The sequence below is a fragment of the Clytia hemisphaerica genome, unplaced genomic scaffold (assembly GCF_902728285.1).
Source record: "Clytia hemisphaerica strain Z4C2 unplaced genomic scaffold, Clytia hemisphaerica genome assembly, whole genome shotgun sequence".
In the NCBI taxonomy this organism is placed as follows: Eukaryota; Metazoa; Cnidaria; class Hydrozoa; order Leptothecata; family Clytiidae; genus Clytia; species Clytia hemisphaerica.
In genome coordinates, this window is record NW_027103344.1 from 829,287 (window position 1) to 856,756 (window position 27,470).

General features: G+C 34.7%; 2 protein-coding genes across 2 annotated transcripts; both read left to right on the plus strand.

Moving 5' to 3' along the window:
• Nucleotides 1–163: 163 nt before the first annotated feature.
• Nucleotides 164–1,352, plus strand: LOC136819438 (protein FAM185A-like). The gene has a single exon (XM_067075664.1). The coding sequence runs from the start codon at nucleotides 195–197 to the stop codon at nucleotides 1,251–1,253; it is 1,059 nt and encodes a 352-aa protein (XP_066931765.1). The 5' UTR covers nucleotides 164–194; the 3' UTR covers nucleotides 1,254–1,352.
• A 2,366-nt stretch (nucleotides 1,353–3,718) lies between these two features.
• Nucleotides 3,719–27,035, plus strand: LOC136819449 (ataxin-7-like protein 3). Its single transcript, XM_067075675.1, has 14 exons — nucleotides 3,719–3,854; nucleotides 5,948–6,083; nucleotides 9,593–9,844; nucleotides 10,618–10,643; nucleotides 10,958–10,994; nucleotides 11,612–11,715; nucleotides 14,189–14,228; nucleotides 14,542–14,567; nucleotides 14,724–14,767; nucleotides 15,337–15,444; nucleotides 16,178–16,224; nucleotides 25,769–25,823; nucleotides 26,373–26,443; nucleotides 26,965–27,035. The coding sequence occupies exons 1-14, from the start codon at nucleotides 3,825–3,827 to the stop codon at nucleotides 27,024–27,026; spliced, it is 1,038 nt and encodes a 345-aa protein (XP_066931776.1). The 5' UTR covers nucleotides 3,719–3,824; the 3' UTR covers nucleotides 27,027–27,035.
• The last annotated feature ends 435 nt before the right edge of the window (nucleotides 27,036–27,470 follow it).

Below are 27,470 nucleotides of genomic sequence, written 5' to 3' on the forward strand. Positions count from 1 at the left end.
ATAATCATGTTTGCAATAAACAAGACTAACTTTTTTGGCCTCAGGGAGCCCTGAACCTGTGAGGGAAATAATTTGTTATAGGCAAATTGTTCTTTGATTCCTACTCCAATGTGCTTAAGATCTTTAATACCCTTTCCTTCTCTTTTCTTATATTTTCAGAGAGAATAATTATAAAAATACAAGAAAATAATAAAATGATATTCTGCCACAGTAGAAGAGTATTCTCAAATTCAACAAAATGGATGAGGTGTCTCCAAAGAACTAAAGTTACTTTTCAAAACATGAACCATTTTGGTAGTTTGAAGTACGCATGTCCAAAAATTCCTGTTGTTGTCCAATGTATCAATCCACACGATGTTCCTAATGGTGACATGGCGTTTATCAAGATGGTAGACAATAAAGATGGTCACGAAATTTTGGATCTGGAACTTGGAAAATATGCAAAAGCTGAGTATTGCAATCAACAGAATTTACTTTCTGTATCTCAAAACCTAGATGTAATAAGTGATGACAGAGATTTCTCAATTCATATTGAAATCCCACATAATTATGATATTGAAATTGAATCTGAACAGGTATCGGTGAAAGAAACTGAAGGAAAAATGTTGAAAATCAAATCTACTGGTAATTGTACTCTAGGAAAAATCAAATCTGGCACTGTTGATATTGATGTGGCTGGAGATTTAGAGTGTAAAAGTTTATTAGGAAATGGATTATTTATTCTTGGAGGTGAAGCCAAATTTGGTAAAATTCAAGCAAAGAATCTGTCTATTGATAATCAAAATGGTAGTATTGATATTAAAAGTTGTTATTGTCCGCAAATGAAATGCACCAGCTTTGCTGGATCTATAATTATTGGTGATATGCATGGATCATCAGATTTGAATACACAGTCTGGCAATATATCCATCTCAACTTTAGCTGGTAGCTCAAATATCACCACACAGCAAGGTGATATTAATGTTACTGTTGAATCATGTAAACATATTTTCATGGAAAGTGATCAAGGTAATATTAGTATTGGTCTTGGTGACTCTCTAGCAGCATTTCTGGATGCGGTTGGTGCTTATATTGATGTGCCACAAGATTTGCTTGTTGATGGCATGAAGCGAGAAGAATCCACTGGAATACAATATTTTGAAGGAAAACTAGGAGATTCTGCAGAAAATTGCATCAATGCGAAAACTTTGCATGGCACTGTTGATTTTTCACGTAAAAACTGGTTTTCTAAATTTAATTTGGATTTGGATTAAACTGATTCTAGATGTAGTGTTATAATGTTTATGATGAAAGCTTTGTTTTGTTATTCACAATGTTCTGATCAATTTATTCGAATTTCTGGTTTCAATCAATCTCTCTTCTTTTTACTTCACTTTTTTTGTCTGCGTTTTTATTATACTATTTTTGCCATTTGTTTCCTATTTTCTTACATCATTCTTAAGGCCCTCAGCATGTTATTTGCTTATTTAAGTATGTCAAAATAGTCACCGTTGATGAAAAACGTCAATGTCATGAAAATAAGGAAAAAGTTGAGACTTTTACATTCCCCTTCATAAACGAAATGAACATAAACTCACAAATTATTGTTATTATATTTAAATAAATCTTTTGATTATCTATTCTAGATAAACATAAATATAATGGCTTCTCAGCCCTCAACTAAGATATCGATGTCAGAAATGAATACTGGTCAACGAATATTGAGGTATTTGATCATCAAGAAAGAGAATCTAAAAAGAATACTGTTCTTTGGTTTGGATGTCTTGAAGAATACAAGTGTAGCTTCACCAAATATTGCTTGTAAACATTTTAACCTCTCCAAATATGGTCATTGCTGTAAACTGGTCTTTCCAGAACGTCTAAATGGTACAGCAGTAAACGTATCAGAATCTTACTTTTATGATATGAAAGGGTTATTTTATGTTGTATTCAATTATTATAATTTCAAAGAGCAAATTGCGATTGTCAAAAGCTGTTTTGAGGAATGGTCAGCTATGGATATCACAGACAAGTTACCACAATTTTTGAAAATTGATATGGAGGATATATTGAATGAGAAGTTTGAACCTGAAATTATTGGTGAAAATCGAACTATTTGCTGTTGTAAATGTATTGACAAACAACATAGTGATTTTCTTCTACAGGATGGTCAACCTGCATTAAATGCCAAGGAGGCGATCATTTCTGATAAGTCCCATATATCCAAACATGTATTAATACCAACATTGGAAGACCTCAACAAAAGTATATTTGAAATACCAGGAAAATCTTGCAGTGATTCATTTAGCCATAAACAAGGCAACATTCAACCGGTAGAATATACATCAGATTTAAATTTAAAGAAGAATAACCAAGAAATGTGGAAGAAACTTGATGAAGTGATGCTCACTAGAAGTACACAGACATCTATTGAAACAAAGGATGCTCACATTCAAACTGAATCTGATATTAAGATCTCGAAACCATTGGCTATGAGCATGGCTACACAAACAGAAAACAAGAAAAGAAAATTACAGACAATACCTACCGTGGATTCCAACAGTCACCATCAGAGTTCACTCAATCTTCTAGAATCCATGTCTAACATATTGCAAGAATACGTCAGTAAATATCTAGACGATATTTTCTTCTTCAAAGTGTACAGTCTAGTTGATTCCTTTCTCTATCTACTCAAGGATGAACTTAGCCTGGTTATTTCCACAACCACAGGGATTTTCCCTTTTCACCTAATGCTGGAGTATGCTAATATCAAGAAATCAAACATCCCAAAGAACCTTCATAGTAACTTGAACCTCTATTACCAGGATGGCTTATTGAATTTGTTCAGCAAATGGCTTGGTATGCAGTTCTGTAATTTCAGATCCACCATTTCCAACCAGATTGGTGAATACAAAAAATTGTTAATTCAGAGTAACCAATTTTTACCACCTGCTTTAAAAGTTTTGAACGAAGAAAAATTATTTCCAATTTGTATGGTCATGTTTTTGAACCATTGGTTGAATAAGAGACTTGAGGATGAGGAATTTCAATATTCGAAAATTTTGTTGGTTTTGGAATTGATGAATGATGAATTGTTAACAGGTGTTGGTCACGTGGTTTATGCTAAGTTAAAAAGTATTCGATCGATGTGATCATTTATTTTGCATCACGTGGTCTAATGTCGACATCCCTCTTCTAACTCCGACACGCTGTTTTAGAGATAGGAATAATAGTAAGGTCAGAATCACTGATAGATAAAAGATTTTTTCCTCTCTGGTCGCTAAGCAAAGACCTTTCTAAGAAGGATGTTGGGATTAGAAGAGGGATGTCGACATTAGACCAAGTTACGGTACTTTGTACAGACAAGTTATTAAAATATTCTAGTATTTGTTCAAAATTTTATGAAGTTTTATTTTTAGGGGGGTAAATTTCCAAATAGTTTTATATCCTCTTTCCCCCATAGGCAATTTTTTCTGGAAAAGCCCAATGCTGATTTGTATAGTTTAATGTATGCCCAAAATCATTTTATAATTGATTATTGCTTTTTTTCTAAATCGGTGTTACCATAAACAATTCATAGTGTAATGGCAGCTTATGGGACCAAACAGATTTTTTCAAACTATCTAGTTGGCAATTCAATAGAAACTCATTATTCCTTGACTGATATGTCTTTTTTGTGTGAGAACGTTGACTCGCTTCTTTCAACCTTATTCAATGTTTATATATTATTTTTTCGTCTAGAACAACCCATAAAGAAACTTCTATTAAAATTACATTTCAATTGAATAACAGCAGCACACACCTGATATCACCAACCGAAACAAATTGGTATACGATGTCTTGAAATGAAAGAAATCAATGTCGACGATGAAAATGTAAGTTGCTGCATTAAGGTTTCTCTTTCAAAAACATGTTTAAAATTCACAGCTACAATCTTGGTCAAAATATATGAGACGAAGGGGATTTCCCTGCGAAATTTTAAACAACACAAATGATTTTTAAGCGCGTTAAACTACAGTTGGAAAGTAGAATTTTAGTTTTGAGTTTTAACATGAGACTTGACTTAGGACCTCAGGATATAAAGCACCGAACCCCTTCAAAATTGAAATATTCAATGAAATGGAAGTGAAAGCACTAAAAGAGCAATTCTCACCCGAACTCTAAATCCTGAATAACGTTAAAATACACTAAAATCTCAATATATTTCGACCAAGATTGGAGGTACATTGGGCTTTTTAAAAGGGTAATATTGTATTCACTCTTCTTTTTTCTAATTCGAAGGTTATGATTCCAGGCTCCACTGAAGTATTTTAGAGATCTTTAACATCCTTTTCTACGCTCATTTTCCTCCCAATCTTCAGAGACTTTTGTTATTTTTTGTTTGTGTTGAATTTATGACTTCAAAGTTGGTATTTTGGTTCCGTTTTGAACATTCTGCATCTTTCGAAGTTAAAAGGCTAAAAAAATTATAAGTTTAATCCACTGGCCTGTATAAACCCTGGAAAAAGTTTCTCGAATCCGACCAAGCAAAATTTTTGATCGAAGTTTTTTGAAGATGGTACAATGAATGGTAGCACTACTCAATGTTGGTGAACGAATTTTTAAACGGCAAATTTCATTGAATTAAATCATAGTGTCCTCAGGGGGGGGTCAGTGTACCAGAAGGTGGCATGTATCCTGGGGTGGGTGGGTGTTTGAGAAAAAATTTTTTCATGTACTACCTGTGTACTATAATTGATTTTGGTTTTTACTACCTGTGTACCAAAATAGGGGTGTTGGGTCCAAAATCGATGTTAACAATATGGAAACAAAAAGGTTCAGAAATTATCTGCTAAAATAGAAATGTAAAGATGTTCTATTATAAATTGATCAAGCCAAGTTTGTCCAAGATCATTCTTCCAAACTTCTTGGAATGAATTGAAATCCTACCAGATCCCACTGAAATGAAGGGTTATCGAGTCAATGTAAACATTCGAACATTCAAACATCAGAGGTGCCAACTCTCACGCATGGGATGTGAGACTCAAGCATTTCCACATGGTCTCACGCAATTTTTGAAAAGTTTTTGGATTTTTGAGAAAAATTCTCCTGTTTTTCCGATTTTTGGAAAAGTTTCCCCGATTTCCTGATTTTTGTAAAAATGTTTACCCGATTTTCCGATTTTTTCCAGGTAGTACCCAGTAGTAAATGGGGGGGGGGTATGGGGTGGTTTTAGTTTTTTTCCAGGCACTACCCGGTAGTAAATAGGGGGTATAGGGTGGTTATGGGATTTTTCCATGTAGTATGGTGTACTTCAGGGGTGGGTGGGTGTCAAGTTTTGAAAAATACCTTCTAGTACACATACATGCCGCCTTCTAGTACACTGCCCCCCCCTGGTGTCCTCCCCCTGGATTCAGAGGGGGGAATGGGTTTTGAAGTCAAAAGGACGTATAGGTTGGAAAGAATTTTTTTTGAAGCCAGGGTGGGGGAAAACGAGGGGGGATGGAAAATTTTCATTCTAGGCATGGGGGGAGGGGGAACTCACCAAAATCAATTCAAAATTGAAAAACATCTGGTTTTTTGAGATGATATAGCATATGCTTAGTTTTTCTTTCATTTATTTCAACCAGCGATATTACGGTTTAAAAACAACCATCCTTTCCATTTATTCTTGAACTACCTTAGGGAAAACAATAAGCGTTAAATTCATCAAATTACTTCTTTTTATGCTTGAGGGGGGGGGGCAGAGAAATTTTTGGAGGCAGGGTGGGGAAAAATGAGGGGGAGGGGAATGGAAAATTTTCATTCTAGGCTTGGGGGGGGGGGGGAGAGACCCTGTAGGACACTATGCATTGAATCATTATAAATTGACCCACATCGGATCGAGTAGTGGTACCCTTATGGTAGCATCGATCAAAGGTAGCATGGCGGTTATAGCTTTGTCCAGGGTACATAAAGGCTAGTGATTTAATCTACCCACTAATTTCAGGATACATTGGTACAGTTGATGAATGAATTGATAGATGTATGTACATTGGGAATATGCTTTGATATCCACCGCTCCATCCGATTGGGATGTTGGCAATTGCTGGAAGACGATGATGATGAATCACAAAAAGAATACGGTTTGTAAATTCATAGTCCACTTTCCAGTTACCTTTCCAACGACTCTTGGAACTTAACATCTACTATACCCCCATCGATGGTACCCCACTTGTTCCCTTGAAGATTCAGCATCATTATTAAAGCCTGTAGAAAAAAGAATAAACCAGCTGCGCTGGAAGCCCGGCTTAAGGTATGTGTTCACCTTTCTTGACACATTCTCTTTAATTGATCATATCTTTAGAACAACAAATTTTTATACATCAAAAGTATATATTTTCTGAAAGCCAATAATATTCTCTTTCTAATGGTAAAAGTTTCAGCTGAATTTAAAAAACTGGGCAGGATATAATTAAAATTTTAAGAATTTTAACCTTAACTACTTCGAAGAAGTTAAAGTCACCCATAGCTTTTGAATTTTGAAAAAATAATTTCGATACTATGTTTCCAATAGATCGAACTAAAAAAGTGTCTTGGGATTTTTTTTGGAATTGACTCTAACTCTTTAAATCCTAAATTCTGTAAAAATATCGATAAAAAAGTAAATTTAAATGTGACTTTTTCAGTTATCTGTAAATTGAGGAAAAACAACTCGGTTAGAAATAAAATCCTAAGACACTTTTTAAGTTTGATCTTTTGGGAATCTCATAAAAAAAGAATGATGGGTGACTTTAACTTCGTTAAAAGTAGTATGGTGTGGTAAAATTTCGTTTTTTTCTACATCAATTTGAAATTTTTAATGAGATGATTGCTGTTTATTTGAGTAATCAGTGAAATGTGTCAAAAAAATTACTATTCAATAGAGGTGAGAATAAACATCAGCTGAATTATCTCTTTTGTCTTTGTTGTTTCCGAAAGAGACAATTATTTGAATAAATAATCCATCATAAGACGAACTTTGTTTTGAAATTTAAATGGTTATAACTGTGGATCAAAAAAAGATTTTAAGATCGCGATTTTACCAAAATGAAATCCAGTAACTTTTCTTCCGGTTTGACTGAAAAAATTTTTTTTGACAAAAAATCGGAAAAAAGGTGTACACATACCTTAAGAGATTAAAAGATGTGAAGGATGAGTTTGTTGAGTTAGTTGTGTTAGAACGTTGCCCACAAATTACTAATCAGAAAGCAAAGTAATAATTTTATTGTAGAGCGAGTATGAGAAATAATCTTAATGAATAAATAAATCAGCTGGAAGTTTAGCTCTTCTAAGTGATTACACATGCAATTTCTGCCTAAAAGAACCAACCCAAACCCCCGCCCACTCATCCTCGACTAAAAAGTTCAAAATTGGAGCTAAAGGAGATAAACATTTAAAAGTCAATATTTCCAAGTTCTTATAGTTATAGATTTATGCTTTTCTAAACTTGCCAATAGATAAGCCATGATGCGCCGTTGATTTGATTGTCCGGAGAAAATTTCCGGGAGAATAATAGCCTAAATTAGAGGCCACGGCTTTTAGCTAAGCATTATTCTGTTGGGATAATACTTGGAGGAGAGTAGGATAAACCAAATAAAATGATACAATAGTGTGTATGTAATAGTGGTATGTTTGAAAAAAACCTGTTTCAGGTTTGAAAAATCTTCAAAAGGAACGGTCGCCCCAGCCAATAAAATTACGACAAAGTCCAAAAATATCATTGTCAGTTATAACACTGAAAATTTCTCCGATCTTGTTCAAATTTATACAGGAATTGTGTTTTAGTATCCTTTATTGGATTCCTACAGTGCTGGTTTGAAAAGAATCTGTGTCGGGTTTGAAAAATCAAAAGGGACGGTCGCCAGTCGTGCGATGAAATTACGACAAAGTCCAAAAACGATCATTTTCAGCCATAACACTGTGAAAATTTCTCCAATCTTGTTCAAATTTACACAGGAATTATATTTTAGTATCCTTTATTGAATTCCTACAGTGTTGGTTTGAAAAGAATCTGTGTCGGGTTTGAAAAATCAAAAGGAACGGTCGCCAGTCGTGCGATGAAATTACGACAAAGTCCAAATACGATCATTTTCAGCCATAACACTGTGAAAATTTCTCCAATCTTGTTCAAATTTACACAGGAATTGTGTTTTAGTATCCTTTATTGAATTCTCATAGTGATATGTTTGTAAAAAATCTGTGTCGGGTTTGAAAAATTAAAAGGAACGGTCGCCAGCCAATTTGGTGATGAATACGACAATAACAAAGTCCAAAACAGCCATACACATAACACCACAAAAACTACTCAGATCGTTTTCAAATTTACACTGTAATGTTGTAATTTTAGTATTCTCTTTTGAATTCAAATGGCTGTGTGTTTGAAAGTTTCATTGTCAAGTTACAGAGTTTTATGGTTTTGTGCGTCTAGAAGAGATGTTAGCCATAGTTATATGCAAGATTTGAGCACTCGACCAGCTGACGATTCATGGCCAAAATTTCTCCAAAGTCTTTTCACATTGTTAGAGAACCAGTATGCATCAAACTTCTCATAAATCATGTCCAAAACATCATGAATAATGATGCAAATGATCAATGTTTCACTGAGATTTGCCCATTATTCGCTACACAGTCAGCTAGCCCACTTTCGGCAGCCATCTTTTTCTAAATATTTTCGGCCAATCAAATCACAATATTATCAGAATCCACATAATCCGTTTTCATTAAATCGGAATAGATCATCGGATTAGATAAACAAAAAAAAATGTCTAGACTGTTGTTGTTGTCGGAAGAGAGAATTAAAGGCTCCTAGGCCGGAGCAATAATATAATATCAAAATCACCCTCAAAATTTGCGTCGAAAAAATATACCTTAAATCTTTAGATGAACCTCTCAAATTAGTAGAGAGCATTTTGTAAAATCGCATGACTGTTTTGTTAGAAGCACTTGTTATACATTTTTGGAAAGCTAAGGGGTAGGGGAATCGAAATTACTATGTTTCCAATTTTTTTTCGGACACTTTGGTGTGATTTTCGGACAAATATGACGGTCTCAGGCAAAAATCATAGGGTTAAAAATAAATGAAAATTTTAGCACGAAAAAACGGAGACCTGTTGTATATTTTTGGAAAGCTCTCAAAAAATTAGGATTAGAGATATATTGCAAGTATAGGTGATTTCAGTACCTAACTCGAGATATTGAGCTTCAAAAAGCGCAAAAACTGGACAAAATAGCTGTTTCTGGCTGAAAAACACGGTTTTCAAGGGTTAATATCTCGAGTTAGGTACAGAAATCACCTATACTTGCAATATATCTCTAATCTTAATTTTTTGAGAGCTTTCCAAAAATATACAACAGGTCTCCGTTTTCTCGAGCTAAAATTTTCATTAATTTTTAACCCTATGATATTTGCCTGAGACCGTCATATTTGTCCGAAAATCACACCAAAGTGTCCGAAAAAAAATTGGAAACATAGTAATTTCGATTCCCCTACCCCTTAGCTTTCCAAAAATGTATAACAAGTGCTTCTAACAAAACAGTCGAGCGATTCCAAAAAATCGAACAAAATTCCCCCTACTAAATGATGAAAAACTGATAAATCATATTGTTATTCTAGAAATCGTGAACCAGCCTGGAGTCGATGTATTCGGTCAAGTACCAGTCAAGAAGCAACAAGACTGTATATGTCCAAACTGTTCACGAACGTTAGCTGCAAATCGGTTCGCACCACACCTCGAGAAATGTATGGGAATGGGCCGAAATAGTAGCCGGATAGCCAGCAAGCGACTCCGTGGGCAGGGTCCAGTTGATGGGGAATATAATGACGATAATGACGTTGATTACGATTGGTTCGAATACGAAAAGAAAAGTTAGTGAATCTAATTTACACGTATTTTTATAAGAACATCCAAAATTTTTGAAGCTTTCGGATGTTCTTAACTATTTGAGTTTTAAGCCTAAAAAAGTCTTTAAAATGTTGTTATTTTCGCCATTTTATCGCTATTTTTGTTTATTATCATAAGAAATCAGGTGTTTTGGAGTCCGCAAAGGCCTAAAATATTCGTAACTTGTTCCTATTATTTTGGCTATCGAAGTCTTATGTTCTTAGTTTTAGTCTGTTCTTATCAAAAAACGTGTAATCGTTTGAGTACACGGTAATCGTTTGAGTACACGTTTTTTGTATGAGGCGAAACAATCAAGATCATTCCAAGAACATTTTCAGACTTTCCATACCTGAGAACATGCAATATCGTAAGGAATTAAACAGAAATACTAACAGTGCTGAAATAAAAACACTTTAAGAACTCCATTAAGGTTTCTAATCCAAATAGTTTGAAGGTATAGCCGAATGCTTAAGTTCAATCTCTTATGTAGGATTTGAAGCCACTTATTTCCTGCATAAAACAAAGTGCTAGATTCAATCTGCTATGCGAAATGCGGGGCAAATTTTAAGGCTTCACCTATTTTCTTGCTCGGGAAAGGTTGAAAATTCACTTCGTAGCAAGACTTTTTACTTGTATGCGTGAAATATTCGTTCAAATTATCGAGAGATTCAAATAGTATTAATAATTCCATTCCAAAGGTTTCACCTAGACGGGGACTGAGTAGGAACTTAAATTTTGAAACATTTTGATTTTTTAGCACGCAAGAGAAACAATAAAGAGAAGGTATATTTTTATCAGGATTTTTACCCGAAAATCTCATTTGTAAAGAGATTGCCATTTTTAACAACTGGCAAAGTGTAATTAGATAAATCTCAATTGAGAAGGATTTCTCCAATGCTATATTTAACTATATTTAGGTAGAATTCAATCAAATCATTGAATCAAACTGAATAGTGCTCGATGATAACCAACAAGATACCAGAGTCAAATAAAATTGATATAGTTTACTTTCAATAAAAGTATGCATGACTTAAAGTTTCGTGCTTCTGCACTTGGGTAGAATTCTAAATATTCATTCTTATCGTTCTTCTTTCAAGCTGCTGAATTCTCCAAAGAGATCCAAAGGGAGGAAAGGTACGGAAAAAAACCTTTGTTGGCGTGTAAGATGTATAATACTTTCCTGTCAACATAGACTAGAGTAATAGAGTAGTTTATAATCCGTGTTATACAATAATATGAGTGTTATATGATAATACGGTATTTTACGGGATAATATCAGCTTGTGCAAACTACAATTTGTTCCTTTACTTTTTGCCCGTCATCGCTATCATCGCCGTCATTTGCTTTTTTTCTCTTTCATGCAACTTTTTTGGATACAATTATCAATTCTAGTGTCGAATTGATTCTGGTTCTATTGGTTCTCCTTTTCGCGTTAGAATGGGCTTTTCCAGAAAAAAAATACCCCCACTGTTGAGGATATTAGTTTTTTTAAAGTATCGAACCCCCTGGATATCGTATTTTTTTTAACTTGAAAAGACACTTTAACCCCTGGATATCCGCTCCCTTGTAGATATTTAACCCCCTGGATATCCAATTTTGAACAAAAATCGTTAATATCCGATATCCTCAACTGTTGGGGCACAGACTATTTCTGGGAAAGCCCAATTGATTGGAAAATTATTTACTAAATTGTCAATTGTCAATATTTAAAAGTAACATTGAAGTACGTTTTTTCTACGTTTGCATGACAGGTGACGGTACATTGGGTTTATCAAGCTTAGTGACAAATGGGAATACTTCGAGACCTGGCACGCCTTGTTCAACTGGTAGTGGTGAAATCTCAAGCAATACAAAAGTAAGTTACCTTGTGCGTACAAACTTTGGCTTTTCCCGCGAAGTTTAATGTCTATGAAAATTCTTAACAAGGTAATTCGCTCATGAAAAATTCTTAAAACATCTGAAAATCTATAAAACTTCGAAATCGAAATAAATATAAAATTTTCAGCAAATTTGCAAATTTTTAGCCTTTAACGCCTTTCTAAACTCAATGAAAATTGTTTTTATCCGATTTTTCAACCTCGCGAAAGTTTGTGCGCCAAAGGTAGTTTGTGTTTAGTTTGGCTTAAAATTCAACTATTTTCAAAAGTGAGACGTTACATTTTGAAAATTCTTAGTTTAATTTTTGGACCTACCCCGGTCGTTCGTTCGTTCGTTCGTTCGTTCGTTCGTTCGTTCGTTCGTTCGTTCGTTCGTTCGTTCGTTCGTTCGTTCGTTCGTTCGTTCGTTCGTTCGTTCGTTCGTTCGTTCGTTCGTTCGTTCGTTCGTTCGTTCGTTCGTTCGTTCGTTCGTTCGTTCGTTCGTTCGTTCGTTCGTTCGTTCGTTCGTTCGTTCGTTCGTTCGTTCGTTCGTTCGTTCGTTCGTTCGTTCGTTCGTTCGTTCGTTCGTTCGTTCGTTCGTTCGTTCGTTCGTTCGTTCGTTCGTTCGTTCGTTCGTTCGTTCGTTCGTTCGTTCGTTCGTTCGTTCGTTCGTTCGTTCGTTCGTTCGTTCGTTCGTTCGTTCGTTCGTTCGTTCGTTCGTTCGTTCGTTCGTTCGTTCGTTCGTTCGTTCGTTCGTTATTAGCTTTCCTCGTGATTGGCTCATTAGTTTTTTCTGATTTTTTGCACAAAGATGCATAACTATAAAGCCTCGAATGTGACGGAGCCCGATTTTCAAAAAAAAAATTTTTGGGCAAATTTGGGCCAAAAACGGCTAAAAAACCGGTTTTTTGGACTTTGTGAAAAATTAGGTCGTTAATTTTTTCTGATTTTCTGCATGAAAGTAGGGTACCATCGTAGGTAAAAGATGACTTAAGCAGATTGTTGCAAAAAAATTTTGTTGGCTCAAAAAACGCATGTTTATCTATAAGAATCACTTTTAATAAGCATACATCAATGTTCTTAGTCAAATTACTCAATTTTTTTATGAGATAGATGTTTTTTTTGCTCAGGAGGGCTTACTTTTAAAACATATGTGTGTTTAGACATGAAATTTTGGTTGCTTGGCGTGTTTTTATAGAAAAACTGGCCAAATTCGATATTCTTTTATAAGCACATTATCAATTACTTAGGTATTTCTCGAGATTGGCTCTTTCATTCTTTATGATTTTTTGAACAAAGATGCATAACTATAAACCCTCGAATGTGACGGAGCCCGATTTTCGAAAAAAAAAATTGGGGGTAAATTTCAGCTAAAAAACGGCTAAAAATAGGGTTTTTTGGACTTTGTGAAATATTGAATCATTGTTTTTTTTCTGACTTTTTGCATGAAAGTAGGTAAAAGATGGCTCAAAAAGATTTTTGTAAAAAAAGAATTTTTCAGCTCAAAAAACGTTTAATATATTTTTTTGCTCTCGAAGTCTTGAATATGAAAGAATATTTCAAGAGCATGAAATTTTGGTTTCTAAACGTTTTTTTATAAGAAACAAACGACTAGTTTTAATAGATCGTCACTATTTGTGTTCTGAATGATTGTTTAATGGTCACGCTTATGTAGATATCAATTATATATGTGATAAATGCATAACCAGGTAGGTCCATAAAAGTATCACTTGTTTTGAACATATTTGCTTGATGTGTGCAAAGTTTCATAATCATAATGCAAGTATTTCGGCTGATATCAGCCGTACAGCCGTTAAAGTGCTGCCCTACCCCACTAGCAAATCTTTAGTACAAAATTGATAGAGACCCCCCTCCCCCCATTAAAAGCCTGGTACGAACCTTTTATCACCTATTCAGCCTGAAAACCATCAAAAAATGTAAACTAGAGGTATATAGGAAGCTAAAAAACCATGGTTCACAAAGTCCCATCCAAGGTGGGATTTTGGCCGTTTTTTCCTGGACTATTTCCCACGAAAACAATATAATAGTCGATGGAAAGAATGTTTTTCTCGTATAAATAATCGGGTCAAAAAATTAGAAGTGCTTTTTAAGGATCTTATGGGGGGAATCAAAAACGATATGATTACCCGTTCAAACTAGTACACGCTTTTTTATAAGAACATCCAAAAAATTTTAAGCCTTCGGATGTTCTTAACTTTTTTAGTTTTAAGCCTAAAGATGTTCTTAAAATGTTCTTATTTTCACCATTTTTTGAGCATTTTGGTCCATTTTCCTAAGGAATTGGATATTTTAGAGTCCCCAACGCCTTAAAATGTTCTTAACTTGTTCTTATATATTTGTTCTTATAAAAAAACGTGTATCTGACTTTGTCTGGATAGCATGAGTGATTTCTATAGCCAACCGCACTTTTCTCATTCTATTTTTTTTAAGACTTGATTATTTCTATTACAGGCTGGGCCGACACTTCAAGCTTTAGAGGCTCTATCGCAAGGTAACAATCTAAACACTTGTTCTACTGCTAAACTTTATTTGATCACTCATGTTTCTATAAATAGAATGCGGAACCCAGTTGGCTTGTAACCCAGTTGACGTGAATTTCACTTCGGGCACTAATGGGACAAAATCTATGGCGTTTCAGAGAAAAAGAGGTTCAGAGTCTTAAAGGAGTATCTTTTAGTTATAGAGAAAAAATTACACTGCCGACGTGAATAAACTCGCGCCAACTGGGTACCCCACTCTAGTGGTAACATAAGATTGGCAAGTAGAATTTTGAAAAACCATCTCGTTTTCTCTTCATTTTACAGAGGAAAAAGTCGCACTGCTGACCCAGGTAAAGTTCTTTTATAAGTTTGAGAGAAATAGGTTAGAGACAATTTTCTTAATCTCTAGCCATAGATTAGACTTATGTTTTCTTCATTTCGTGTTCATATACTTTCTGTTACTTATTGCATTAGATCTTAAACTTTGTTCTATTTCAAATTGACAGACATGTGGAGCAATATCGGAGCATACTGGTAAAATGTGTACGAGGTACGCTTCTTTTAACTGTTCGTAAATTTCTCTTTTCATTCATTTTGTTTTGAATTGAATTTTGATATGATTGAAAAAAATATAGTTCGTACGCACGCTATGAGAGAATATCATATATGGAGTTTAAGGCGATTTTTGCTAGTTTTTATTTTTATGGGTCTAAAATCGAATAAACTAGTGTCAAAGATACACGCTAAAGACTTGTGAGTGTTGGCTCGGTCGACATTCTTATTTTTTCGTGATTTACAGGCTTAAGTCTAATGTGTTCCTGATACTTTATTAACTTTTTGGCGTAAAACAGAAGTTTGAATTCAACATTATTAAAGTATAATATGACTTTTAGACAGTCTTTCGATTATTTTTATGGGGTCCACTGTCAGAAGGCTCGGCTATCGATGAACTAAACGGAATACTGGAAGGAGTGGGGATTCGAACTATGAGCCCCTGGAAAAACCTTATCTTAGCCATTACTGAAATATAAGCTGTCTTTGGTTTGTTCTTAGATTTTGGTCATGTAATTAATTCTCGTGACATATCTTTTTGAAATTCGTTTGTCTTTTACCTCACAGAACGGGCAAATGTGTGCAGCATACGGACGAACAACGGAAGACTGTTCGTGAATTACTTCTGGGTGATATTGATGAAGTTCCATGGCCACCTGCTATGAGAGGAGAGGGGTAAGACTTCGATTGAAGAATTTTTATTTTAACAATAAACAAATGATCGGATATGCAGTTGACGCTCTTTATTTTCAAGGGGAATTAAATTTTCCTTGAATAAGGGAGCTAATTATATAGCTGATTACATTTAGCTTAGAAATGTAAGGGAGGAGCGGGGTTATTAATCCGAAATAGCCCTGCTGTAATCACCCCACGAAAAGAGAAAAAAAAAAATCTTCGAAAAAAAAATCTTGCGACTTTTTTCAAAATCGAATCGATTTCATGGTTGTACAATTCGAATATTTTGATTGGTTGTCATTCGAACTTCTATTAAAGTGACAAAAATAAAAAGGAAGACTGAAAAAAAATATGTGAACAAAATAAGTAAATTGTAGGAGTGGCTGAATTTTGATTTATCCATAATAATTAACGAGTAATAACATGGTCGTTTACCCTCTACCATTCGTGGAGTGTAGTGTCGTTTAAGAGAGTTCATTTCTTGTTGACGGGGACTTATAATATAGTGCATGGAATAGTAGAATGTCGATTTAGAGAGCGTCAACTGTATGTATCTTTTGAAACATGGTTGGTCCCTGAGTAACAATAAACAAAATGGATATTCGATTCGATCTCAAAGCTTTAAGAAATCATCTGTGCAAAATAAATTCTCTAGAGCAGCTCAAAATTATGTCCAGGGGGGTTTGAATCATAACATGATGAAAATAATGACATCAGTATTTTTATTTATCAGGATAAACCAGTTAAGCTCATCACTTGATCAAGATGACATCCATGTTGGTAAGGATGCCACTTTAGTTCATTTTAGATTTGATTCCTTTTAACAAAGATATGTAATAGCGAAGCTGGATGAATGACAAGAATTCCTTAGCGGATTGCTTCTTTGTCTTTTCTATTGTAAACTGTTCATAATAGAAATCCATCTCTGTCCCCTTGAGTGTTCTGTTTTTATAAGAAAAATGGAAGCAGACAAAGTATTCATGCGGTGCGTCTGCACATTTTTTGCGATGATGTTCCCACTTTTCATCAAAATAATATTTGCAGAAGATACCCCTAAAGCTTCCTTGTAAATGAAATCTAATTTTATCAGCGTGTGTTATGAATTTGAGAAGCTTTCATGACTCCTCTTTAAAAATTTCGGATGTAAATATTTTGCCAAGCATTGTTTCAATTGACTTGAAATTTTTTCCATTATTAGACATACCGACTCGCTATCTGAAAATATCAGTTAAGTGAGGCACCCCGCGGTGTAGCCTAGTTAACTAAGCCCGTATTCACAAGGCTAGGACTAGACTATGCTATAGTCTAAGACAAGTTTCATCTAAAAAAGGAACAAACGTGAAGAGGGGAATTTTTTTACGGGAGTGGCCGTTGTCTTAGACTATATCAATTCGGTAGAAAAGCGGAAATTTTGGATTTTGGTTAGCGGTGTGATCGGCCGGCCCGGTTCGAACAAATGTAAACAAACAGTCGGGTCTGGCCGGTAATTGCCGCCACCAATTCTTGCTGCTAATACAGATGGACCCGACTGGAAAATTATTCCAAAACATATCGACAGAAAGTTGATCTATATGCGTGGAAGTGTTTTATGCAATTCTTTAGCATTTTAGTCTCTTAGCCTCATATTAGTTAGTACTTTAGTTTGTAACTTCTTTGCAACAAGGTGTTTTATGTAAATGGTTTGTTTTGAATTTACTTTTAACAAGCAGAACTCAGATTCAAGCAATATTTTTTTCATAAAGAGAAGAAGAGGTAAAGCATTTTCTTTTTTGTTTTTATTTTGAAAGACTGATCTTTTCGTAATGCAAACTTGTATCTTCCAGGTTTATCTCCAGTGTATGTGGTATGTTTTGTCTGATTGCTTTAGGAAAATTTTATGAAGAGTGACATCTTTCAAATATCACAAACAGCTTTTTTACAAATTAATGCATTATTTTTTTCTTTGTCAATTTTTTTTAATTTTCATAAAAGGCATAATAATTGTTGGTTTTGATTTTTTGTCTACATATATAGTTTAGGCGAGACCAATATAATTTGTTGTTTTTTTACAGACCGCAAGCTTTAGGTAAATTTTAGGTTCGGTCGTGGACGTGCCTGTAAAACAACAAATCAAATTGTTCCCACCTTAAAGTCTACCAAAACGAAGTCCAACACAGGAAAAATTCAATATAAATCATTGCACGCAAAGCCGCAATTAATAATTCAAGATGAAAACGTAAAATTTCACTCTGAATTGTCGTCGAATTGCCAGTTGTCATATACTGATATAATTTCGATAGCTATTGAAAATATAAAAGTTTCAAAATAATCTTGGTAGTTTCAAAATAGTGAAAAATTTTACAAGTAGGTGCTAAAACTTTTTATTTTTAGAAAGGTGTATATATGAAACAAAACCTTTCCAATATAATGTTGACACCAACTTGAATTGCGGACAAAGAAGCAACCATTCCTAGCAAGATGGCCATTAAGAAAAGACTTTTGTTTATTTATCTTCTTATGGACTGCTATGTTAGTAATAGTTGCTATTTTGCCCTTCTGTATTCAATATGGGCATTATATAAAAGGCATTATTTACAATCATCATAATTTTGATTTTTTATGAAGAAAGTATAAAGAAAGAATCTTAAACACAATCCATATACCATGCAAAATTTATAACTTTAAAAAAAATTTAAAGGAATTTTTCAAGGGCAGATTTGTCATGCCAAAATCAATATATATGAAAATTCTTTCATATTTTTGGTAATCTTTTTTTAAATTTTGAATACAAATCAATTCATTTTTACGTGGGATTTTATGGGCTTGTCACTTTAATGATTTAAAAGGATATTTGAGTAAAGAAATTTAAAACGTGGTTTTATTGTGACTAGGTATTTTTTGCAAAGCATCCGGTTCAGTCAAAAACGCCTTCTCGGCCTCAGGTCTAAAATTGAAAATTTGAACCACAGACTTTTTGGGGAATTTTTTTTTACAAATATATTTCAATCATCACAGTGACCCTATATTTCAAATCTAAAGTAATTTTGATCATTGGTTCAGGAATTATGATAAATTTTTAGTTTTTTACAAAATTCTTTAAACAAAATTTGTGTTTTTGCAGGATATATATCAGTATATGGTTGTAAAATTTTGGATGAAATTTGTAAACTACCGTGAGATCGGGTAACTTGCATCAGTGGAGGCTAACATGCATTAGCCTGGATGAGTGACCTGGATGGTCATTGAAATACAAAGTTAAAATAAAAAATGGCAGAGAAGAGCTGCGAGCGGATCTGCGTAGTTCATTTGTTTTGAAATTTGGCTGCTTTGATTGGTCAGTCATTTGATGGCTATGCAAGTTACCAGACTTCACGGTTTATCATAGAAACAAATAAAAAAAATTACCTTGACCTTTTAGATGAATTGGCGATGAAAACTATTAATCTTTCAATAATGACATGGTGATTAGCTGATATTTCCCCGTAAATTTATTAAAAAATTGCAGCTTTTCACCTACAGTCAGGAGAAATTTTTATAACTTGCATTCTGTGTATAGTCTGATTGGGCAGCAGATAATTTTACATTTCTCCAGAAGAATGTGGAAATTTGAAGTGAAAAAAAGATTCTTTTCGATAAAATTTTTTCTAACATCGTAGAAATGTGTCCTAAAAAAATTTATGGTTCAAATTTCCAATAGACCTGAGGCTTAGAAAAGCATTTTTTGAATGAGCCAGCTGCTTGCTAAAAATATAGTCAAAAAGAAACTTTTTGTTCAGATGTTTGAAGATGCTTGAGTACAGTACTGCTCTTGTATCATAGAAAGTGTCGTTGTTCAGATGTTGTGGAAAGTGTTGGTCAGATATCGTGGAGGGTTATTTCTTCAGTCATAATGGAAAGTGTTGATCAGTTATCGTGGAAAGTGTTGTTTAGATGTCGCAGAAAGTCTTGTTTAGACACAGTGAAGGGTGTCGGTCTGATATCGTGAAAGGTGTTGGTTGAATTTTGTAGAAATGCATTGGTTGAAATCACCAGATAACCATGATATTTAAAATATGTGCTGGTACCACTACTTTCACTCAAGTGCCAAGCTGAAAAATTGACTATCAAAAAATATAAAAAGATAGCTAAACATCAAACTCAATCAAGCCCAACAAAAAAATAAACAGGAAGTAAAATCTATTAAAATTTAGGCCTTCTTTCTTAGAAGAAACTTTACAGAGATTGAAGATTTTTGACGTGCACAAAATCATACTTGACAGAACTGTGAAAAAGTCCCGGGGGGGGGGGTACTAGGGTTGGTGAATGAGGGGTATGTGCGGACGGGACCTCCGAAAACCGACCCTTAGAGAGACCAAATTTTAGTGAAAAAGTGACCCTTAGAGAGACTTTTTCGAAAAATTGTCTCTGATTTTCAAAAATTTCCTACCCTTAGTGAGACTTTTTTGTAATTTTTTCTCTCAAAATCAAATTTGTTTTCTAAAAATCGTGATTTTTCCCACCCTTAGAGAGACTACTTTGAAATTTCCTGATTTTTGTAACCCTTAGAGAGACTTTGAAAGGTGAAAAACCCGACCCTTACCGTCCGCACATACCCAGCACCTATTTTTGCCTAAGTACCCCGGGGAAAAAGTCAATATTTCAGTCTCAACTGACACTGATTATCCTGCTACCATAAAAGAAACTACAAAATCCAGTGAATGTAAACCTTTACCTTTAGATGCTACTTCAAGCTTCAGGTGTCAGGCATCAAGTTGAATAAAATTTCCAAAATATCAAAGTTAGAATTTGTTTGTGGGCCTTGAGGAAAACAATCCCTTTCTAACTAATATTGTCAAAAAAGCTAAAAAAACAGCAAATGCATTTAAGTAAGGTTTTCAGCCTTCAAATTATCCTACAATAACATTCTTCTTCACCAAAGAAAACAACCATTCTTTGGATAAAGTTCACTCCATACTTGCATCCTTCCCTTCGATTTGTGTTGTTTTGGTTTTCTCTACCAAGTTCGTCTATAAATCTACAGGGATTTTTCGCAAAAATCACCGACCCTTCTCCAAGGTCGGTAAGGGCAAAGATAAAATCAAGAAAAGCGCCAAATTGATATCGTCCGTAAACACAGACTCTATCCGCCGCGAAACATATTACGTTTTATAATATACAAATTATGTTATATCATAATTATATATTATACGGACGATAGCATCGTCTAGGCTAGGACACACGGCTTATGGCAATATAGCGTTTTTATTATACTTATTACATTTTTTATATTTACGGATTTTAAGTTTGCCTTGGAATACTGGCTTAGGGAAAGGGCGCGTTCATAATATGAACGCAGGATTCGGTGAGCTTCTGATTGGTCAGAGTGGGTCGCGTGGTAAAAAATCGGGAGTTTTCGTGAGCAGTAGAAGCATAGTATAAGAAAGCCGCGGCTGGAATGATGACGCTATTGTTTTTGTCGTAAATGGATGTTCTATCTGTGTCTCCGTGGTTTATAAGAACTAAGTCGAAGGCAACAAAATCCTTAACCTTAAAAGTGTTTATAATATTCAATTGAAGAACAACTACTTTTCAAGTCTCAAATTTTTCCCACTACCCTCTCTTATTACCTTATTTGAAGTATATTTTTATAAGTTCCAAATAAATTTTTATAAATTTAGGACCAAATAACACACATTTTATTAAAAGAACTATTTTCCAAATGTTAAACTTTGAATGCTTGCTGTCACCTCAATACTGTTGTTTTTGGAATGGAATTTTTACAGAATGCAGCTTGAATATTTATTTATTAATACCAGTGATAATTTTTCAGAATAATCAGGAAGGCATTTCAAGGCACTCAATTTTCTTCAAGTTCTTAAAGCACTGACATTCTGATGTTCTAGTACTTTTAAACCAAGAGTCTTTTCTTTTACTTTGATGTTATGAATGCTTGAATTATCAAGAGATTTACGTTTATGAGCAAAATTACGTCTAACGAGGTAGTTTGTTAAAAGTCAAATTAAATTGACAATAGAAATTGTCACCGAACCATAAAAAAATTCGTTCTTACGACATAGATAGAACAACAGAAATTCAGCTGTACTCATTCCAGCCGCGGCTTTCTTATACTATGGTAGAAGTTTATAATTATTTTATCAGAAAACGAGTAGAAGAGGTAGCCTATAGAAGAGGATGGGACTCATTGAATGCAAGATCTTTCTTCGATTATATTATGATGGATATTTGGAATACTGTATCAGAAAAAGTTTTCAAGACCTGATCCCGACCTGATAGTGCTTCTCTTGTTTTTGGGAAGAATTGAACTGATGAAGAAAAAAGAATGCTATTCGTCGTAAAGACAGCAAAAGTTGCTTGTTTCCAGAATGGCAAATAATAAAGTAAAGATTTGTGATTGAACATTGACTATCGTATGTGGCAATATATAAGAGAGAGTACTTGTACAGATCCTATGCTGTAGTTCTGTATTCTGATTGGATTGCATGACATGATATTGTATCATACTGTAATGGATAGATGATAGGGGCCCCCCCAGCGGTTTGCGTGAATGCGTGAATGGGCTTTTTTGGTTGCGTGAATGCGTGAAAATCGAAAAAAAATTGCGTGAATGCGTGAATTGAGAAAACTTGCGTGAACGTGAAAATCCATATTTCTATTGCGTGGATGCGTGAATCTGCCCTGTTTTTTGCGTGAACGCGTAAATTTTTCCTTTTCACAGTTTGTAGAAAACCCCAAGGTGCGCACCTATCCCAAATTCAAGGGATGCCAGGTGCTTTCTAGCAATCTAGACACCTTAAATTTCCAGATTTTTTCGCTCGGGCCAAACATGTATTGGCCCTCGAATCTTAAATAACTCTAATTTGCCCCCTTGAAAGTGTTTGTTTAAGATAAAACCATGGTTATGCATGATGAGTGATCCAGGGCCAGGGCCAGGGCCAGCCAGGGCTAGAGCCACTGGGGGGAAGGAGGCGGCCATGACTTCACCACGTTTTTGCAAATTAAAAGAAACTTATTTCAAAGAAATTTTTACCCATGATGTAGACTTTCGTTTAACCTGATTTCTTGGCAAAATTAGTCTGAAATGGAGTCGTATTTAAGCACATCAGAGGGTTAAAATAGAAATTTTCTCCTGTCGGCGCAAAACATGGTTGCGCCTCCTTAGTCACTATGTTTTTGGCCCCTCCACGTTAGGAAATTAATTTGCGAGCCCTGATTAAAACCTTTCTTTTTAAATTATTTTGATCGCTTTGCTCGCAACAAATGTTCATTCTTTTACCTTATTTTACAAGCTATCAAGCGATTGTACCTTGCCTCTAACGAATTTAGACTACATTCTTTTTCAATGGTGTTAAAGAGAGCATTTTTAGCCAAACGCGAGTGACAAAAATGCAAAAATTTCCTCTCTGCGTAAACCATGGTTGCGCCTCCTTACCCCTGAGCTAAGCATCATGGTGTCATCCTCGAGTTTGTTTGACCTATTTTTGATAATGTTTAAGCTATTTTATGTACAAAAATTCGACTGCGGCGCATATCTTTTCACTTACTATCGCGATACGTTAACTGCAGAAGCTTCACCTTTTCCAAACGATCTTGACAAGTTAGAAGAATCAAATATTTTGCGTGATGGCATGTAATTAAAGTTGAAAAATTACGTAACGCTTTCTATTTGGGGGCTTCTTATGACGCTACCAACAACACGGTGTTTTATAGTCAGGTCTACAGGAAAAAATCATTACTGAGTTAAGTTTTTCTCAAGTGCATGACCAGATCCGGTCGAATAATATCTCGAGTACAGCCTTGTCATACTTTTTTATGCAAATCGAACGTTTTACTCCATAATGGCGGAAATTACGTAAATTACGTAACTTAGCGAAATGTGCAAGACCTCTATTTTTGACATTTTCCCCGATTTTTTCCGAAAATTTCCCCGATTTCCCAAAAAATTGGGTTTGCGTGAATTTCGAGAAAAACTTGCGTGAATGCGTGAATTGCGAAAAATTTTTGCGTGAATGCGTGAAATTTGGGTCCGCTGGGGGGGCCTCATGATAGACAGTTCTTGGTTTTTGACTGGTTGTGGTTTCTTGTTGTTTTATGAATTTGAGACTTTATGCTCGATTTTACAGACAATGACATCTTTCGTTTTCGAAGAACATAAAACTGTCGGTGCTTATTTTCAGTGACAGCTATACGAATTCAAGACTCAAGAAAATTTTTTTTTTTTTTTGGGGGGGATTGATTACATACATTGTTTTGTATACGGTATTTTAGCCTGCTAGTCTAAAGTAATTTTTATTTACAGTATTTTGTTGAAGGTTATTTTTAAGATGAGCTTTGTAAAAATCATACAAAATACTTTTATGTCAAATCACAAAATTATCACTCAAGAAACGAATTTGTCTCTTGTTGACTTTTCCATAAAACATAACTTTTTGAAAAAAATGAACAAATTTTTCCTTCACTCTCCATCGGCACACTTTACAATAGAATTTCATTTTATATTTTACAAAAGGAGCGCGTAAACTGTAAGACGGAGAGTTTGTTTATCTAATCTTACAATAAGAGCCAATCAGAAGATAGAAAAAAAGACAAAATAAACAAGCAACATGCTGAATGGACCTACCTGATGATGAAACTTAAATAGCAATAAGGAGAAAAACAATCATTAAGAAAATATAGCGCTTAGCGAAAATGCATTAAATGTCATCATTGATTGTTGATGGGGGGGGGGAGGGGTTTAGGGAAAAAAGAAATAGAAAGTTCCGGTTGCAGAATTGCAAAAGTTTTATTGACAATTGAATCATGCTTGATGGTGGCATTGTTATCAATAATTTTTTTAAGTGAAAAAACAAAGAAATGTATGGAAAAAGCCCAATTCAAATCTGCAAAAACGGCGATTTCCGGCATATTTCCGGCATTTTCGGGCGGAAAAATCTTTTTCTCAAAAATCGGACTCGACAATGATTTGGGCATTGTTAATACGCATCTTTGGGCAAAAAATCAGCAAAAACTAATGATAAAATCTCGAGAAAATACCAAAAAAACAGTTTTTCCGGCATATTTCCGGCATTTTCGGCCGGAAAATTTTTTTTTCCAAAATCGGGCTCCGTCACATTTTAGGTATTATCATTTTGCATCAGTGTGCAAAATTTCATAAAAAAATATAAAGTACAGCTCGAGAAAATCAGGAAATACCGTTTTTCCGGCGAAAATGGGCTGCACCGGCGATTTTTAGAAAGTTCCGGCTTCAAAACTCAGTTCTATTGACGATTGAACCATGCTTCATGGTGGGCATTGCTATTAATAATGTTTTTGTGTGAAAAAACAACGAAATATAAGGAAAAAGTCCGATGAAAATCTGCAAAAATGGCGATTTCCGGCATATTTCCGGCATTTTCGGCCGGAAATAATTTTTTTTCGAAAATCGGGCTCCGTCACATTTTGGGCATTACCATTTTGCATCATGGTGCCAAAAATCAAAAAAAACTAATGAGCCAATCCTGAGAGAAGCTGGTAACAGACGGACGGACGAACAGACGAACAGACGAACGAACGGACGGACATCGGTTAATTTATAGGACCTCTACCCCACCGGGGTAGGTCCAAAAAATTCTAAATAATGTTTTGATATTATGTTCTGTGTGTGGTGTGATTTCATATTTTTGATATGAAACGAATTAAGTCAACGACAAATTATGTGAGTTTACGTTATCCCTCGCCGCGAAATTTGAATTGTCGTTGTTGTCAGTTGATAAGCTACCGAGTTTACTGTCCCTAAGCTAGTTATTCAGTCACAACTTAACCATCAGATTTATCCAAGTGACTGAATCAAACTAGCTTAGATTTCTAGGCTACCCGCGGTGTAAGTAGCGCGGTATTTCAAATGAAAATTTCTATTTATAATCTTACAGAAGAAATTTCTTATAACTTTACTAACGAAAACAATGTTTTTCATTTTTTTAAATTGTCATTCACCAATGTTTTACAGACCCTCTTGATAATTAAAAGTTTTTAATCATGAAGGATAAATGCAACAGCAGACTCATTGGCTAAGAGGAAATCCAAATTTTATAATTTCTTATCAAATTTTAATGTCAGGGTACAGAGATAGAACGAGGCTTTTTTAAATGTGCGTTATCCAGCTACGCTATTACATATCTCTGTTTTTAATTTTAGTTTTCCTCCTGCTACCGACCTACTGCTGACCTAATAATTTAAATTATAGTTAATATAAATTATGATTTGTAGCAATCCACGGTAAAGTTAACTTAAACTTTGTGTAACGATTTCTTAAAAAATTCACTTTTAAACTAAGGTTATTTCTTTAAAACTTTCTTATTTTCCTTTTTAGATGTTGATGGATATGAGGAAATTGATGGAGGAAGTCTTCTCAGAGAATTCACACCGTGAGTAGTCTGATCTGCCGTATTAGCAAATTCAGGCCCGGCGGGACAACCGTAAAAGTGAGGAGGCTGAAAGCTCACAATGAGATGAAGCTTGCTAGGAATTTGAGAAAAAATCTCATTTGCTCAAAAGTGGGGAGGCTGAAATCTCCCCAGTCTCCCCGCTTTTGCCGGGCCTGTATCGGTGGATATCGAGGACGACGGTGAGTGAAGTCGACGCAAAACAAAGTCGATAATTGATGTACGGCTCTATTTGACCTTTTGTTCACCTAAACAGAGGACAGTTTTTTGGCGGAAGTGGGCGTTGATTTTGGCTACATGTCAACTTTGCCTTATACCTTCTCCTTCGTTTTATCTCGAATACATAAACTCGGTATTTTAAAACTTTTGACGGTAACAAACCAATCAGATTAGAAGGAAATCTTAAACTTCTAAATACTTGTATAAAGTATTATACTCTATAATTGATGTTATGAATTTGATATAATTTGAAGTTAGATTTACTGATCGAGTACAGTACAAGCAGTGAATGAACCATTTTTTTTGTTACAGGTTGTCATGGGAACAAGAATCGAACGTATCAACAGGTTCTGATACCATGAGTGGACCACCACCTTCTCTGAGTATGTAACATTCAATTCAATTTTGAAAAACAAATAATTTCATCTCTAAATCCTACCTGATACAGTAGACTCTCGATTATCCCAGCCTGCACGCAACATTGTTTCAACATTCATATAACGTTTTATAGACGTTTTGAACGTTGGATAAACGTTAAAACAACATTGTGTGCCAGCTCGCTTATTCGAACTTCTATTATTCGGATCTTTCTATAATTCGAACTTATTCCCAGTCCCCTTCAGGAGAAACCCTCTTAAAATACTTTCTATAATTCAAATCTGCTCTCCTGTAATTCGAATAAATAAGTTCGAATTAGTGGGAGTCAACTGTATTTAGTTTTACGCCTGTAATATAAATCAAGTTACTTTATTAGACTCTTTCAGATTTTTCAAAGCTTAGTAAATTAGAGGTCTTATAATATAAGATATAAGATAGTTTTTTTCTAGTGTCTTTAGACTGAATGAAAGGTTCAAGACTTTTAGAAGTAAATTGTTTTTGACGATTCCCTTTTTCAATTTTTTAGCATCTTCACCATCCATAACAAAAACAAAGAAATCGAAGAGCAGGAAATCTAGGAATAAGTGATCTTTCCATCATCCAATCATTCGGTTTGAAGTTCGTTCAGGTATCCTCCCTTATAGTTTTCGTTTCAACGACTCTTTTGGAAATTCGATTGGTATATTGTTATTGCATAAGTTTATCAAATGGAATTAGACTTTGTCTATTGATTTTCATTTTGCTGGATTGTTTAAAATCGCGAAAAGACTTTGAGTCGGGAGTGTACAAAATACGAAAATGCTGTGCCATACTTATAAAATGACTTATTGAGTTTGTGGATTACAATTGATTAGTATCAGGAAAAAGAGATTTGGGAAATGTTTACGATAATTTTAATGAGTGGGAATCACTTAAATGAAATACTAGGTAGAGCTACTCCGTCCCTAGATGAAGCAAAATAATTCGCCATCTTGAACGAAGTGACTTCACAATTTAGCTTGCGAGATCCTTGAAATTTTGAAGTCATTGCTG

What these genes read in the sequence shown, in the direction of transcription:
- LOC136819449 (XM_067075675.1), top strand. Translation starts at nt 3,825, where the DNA reads ATGAAAGAAATCAATGTCGACGATGAAAAT. An exon ending in GTTCGAATACGAAAAGAAAA is followed by an intron (nt 9,845 to 10,617) that starts GTTAGTGAATCT and finishes TTGATTTTTTAG; the next exon opens with CACGCAAGAGAAACAATAAA. An exon ending in TGGACCACCACCTTCTCTGA is followed by an intron (nt 26,444 to 26,964) that starts GTATGTAACATT and finishes TCAATTTTTTAG; the next exon opens with CATCTTCACCATCCATAACA.
- LOC136819438 (XM_067075664.1), top strand. Translation starts at nt 195, where the DNA reads ATGATATTCTGCCACAGTAGAAGAGTATTCTCAAATTCAACAAAATGG.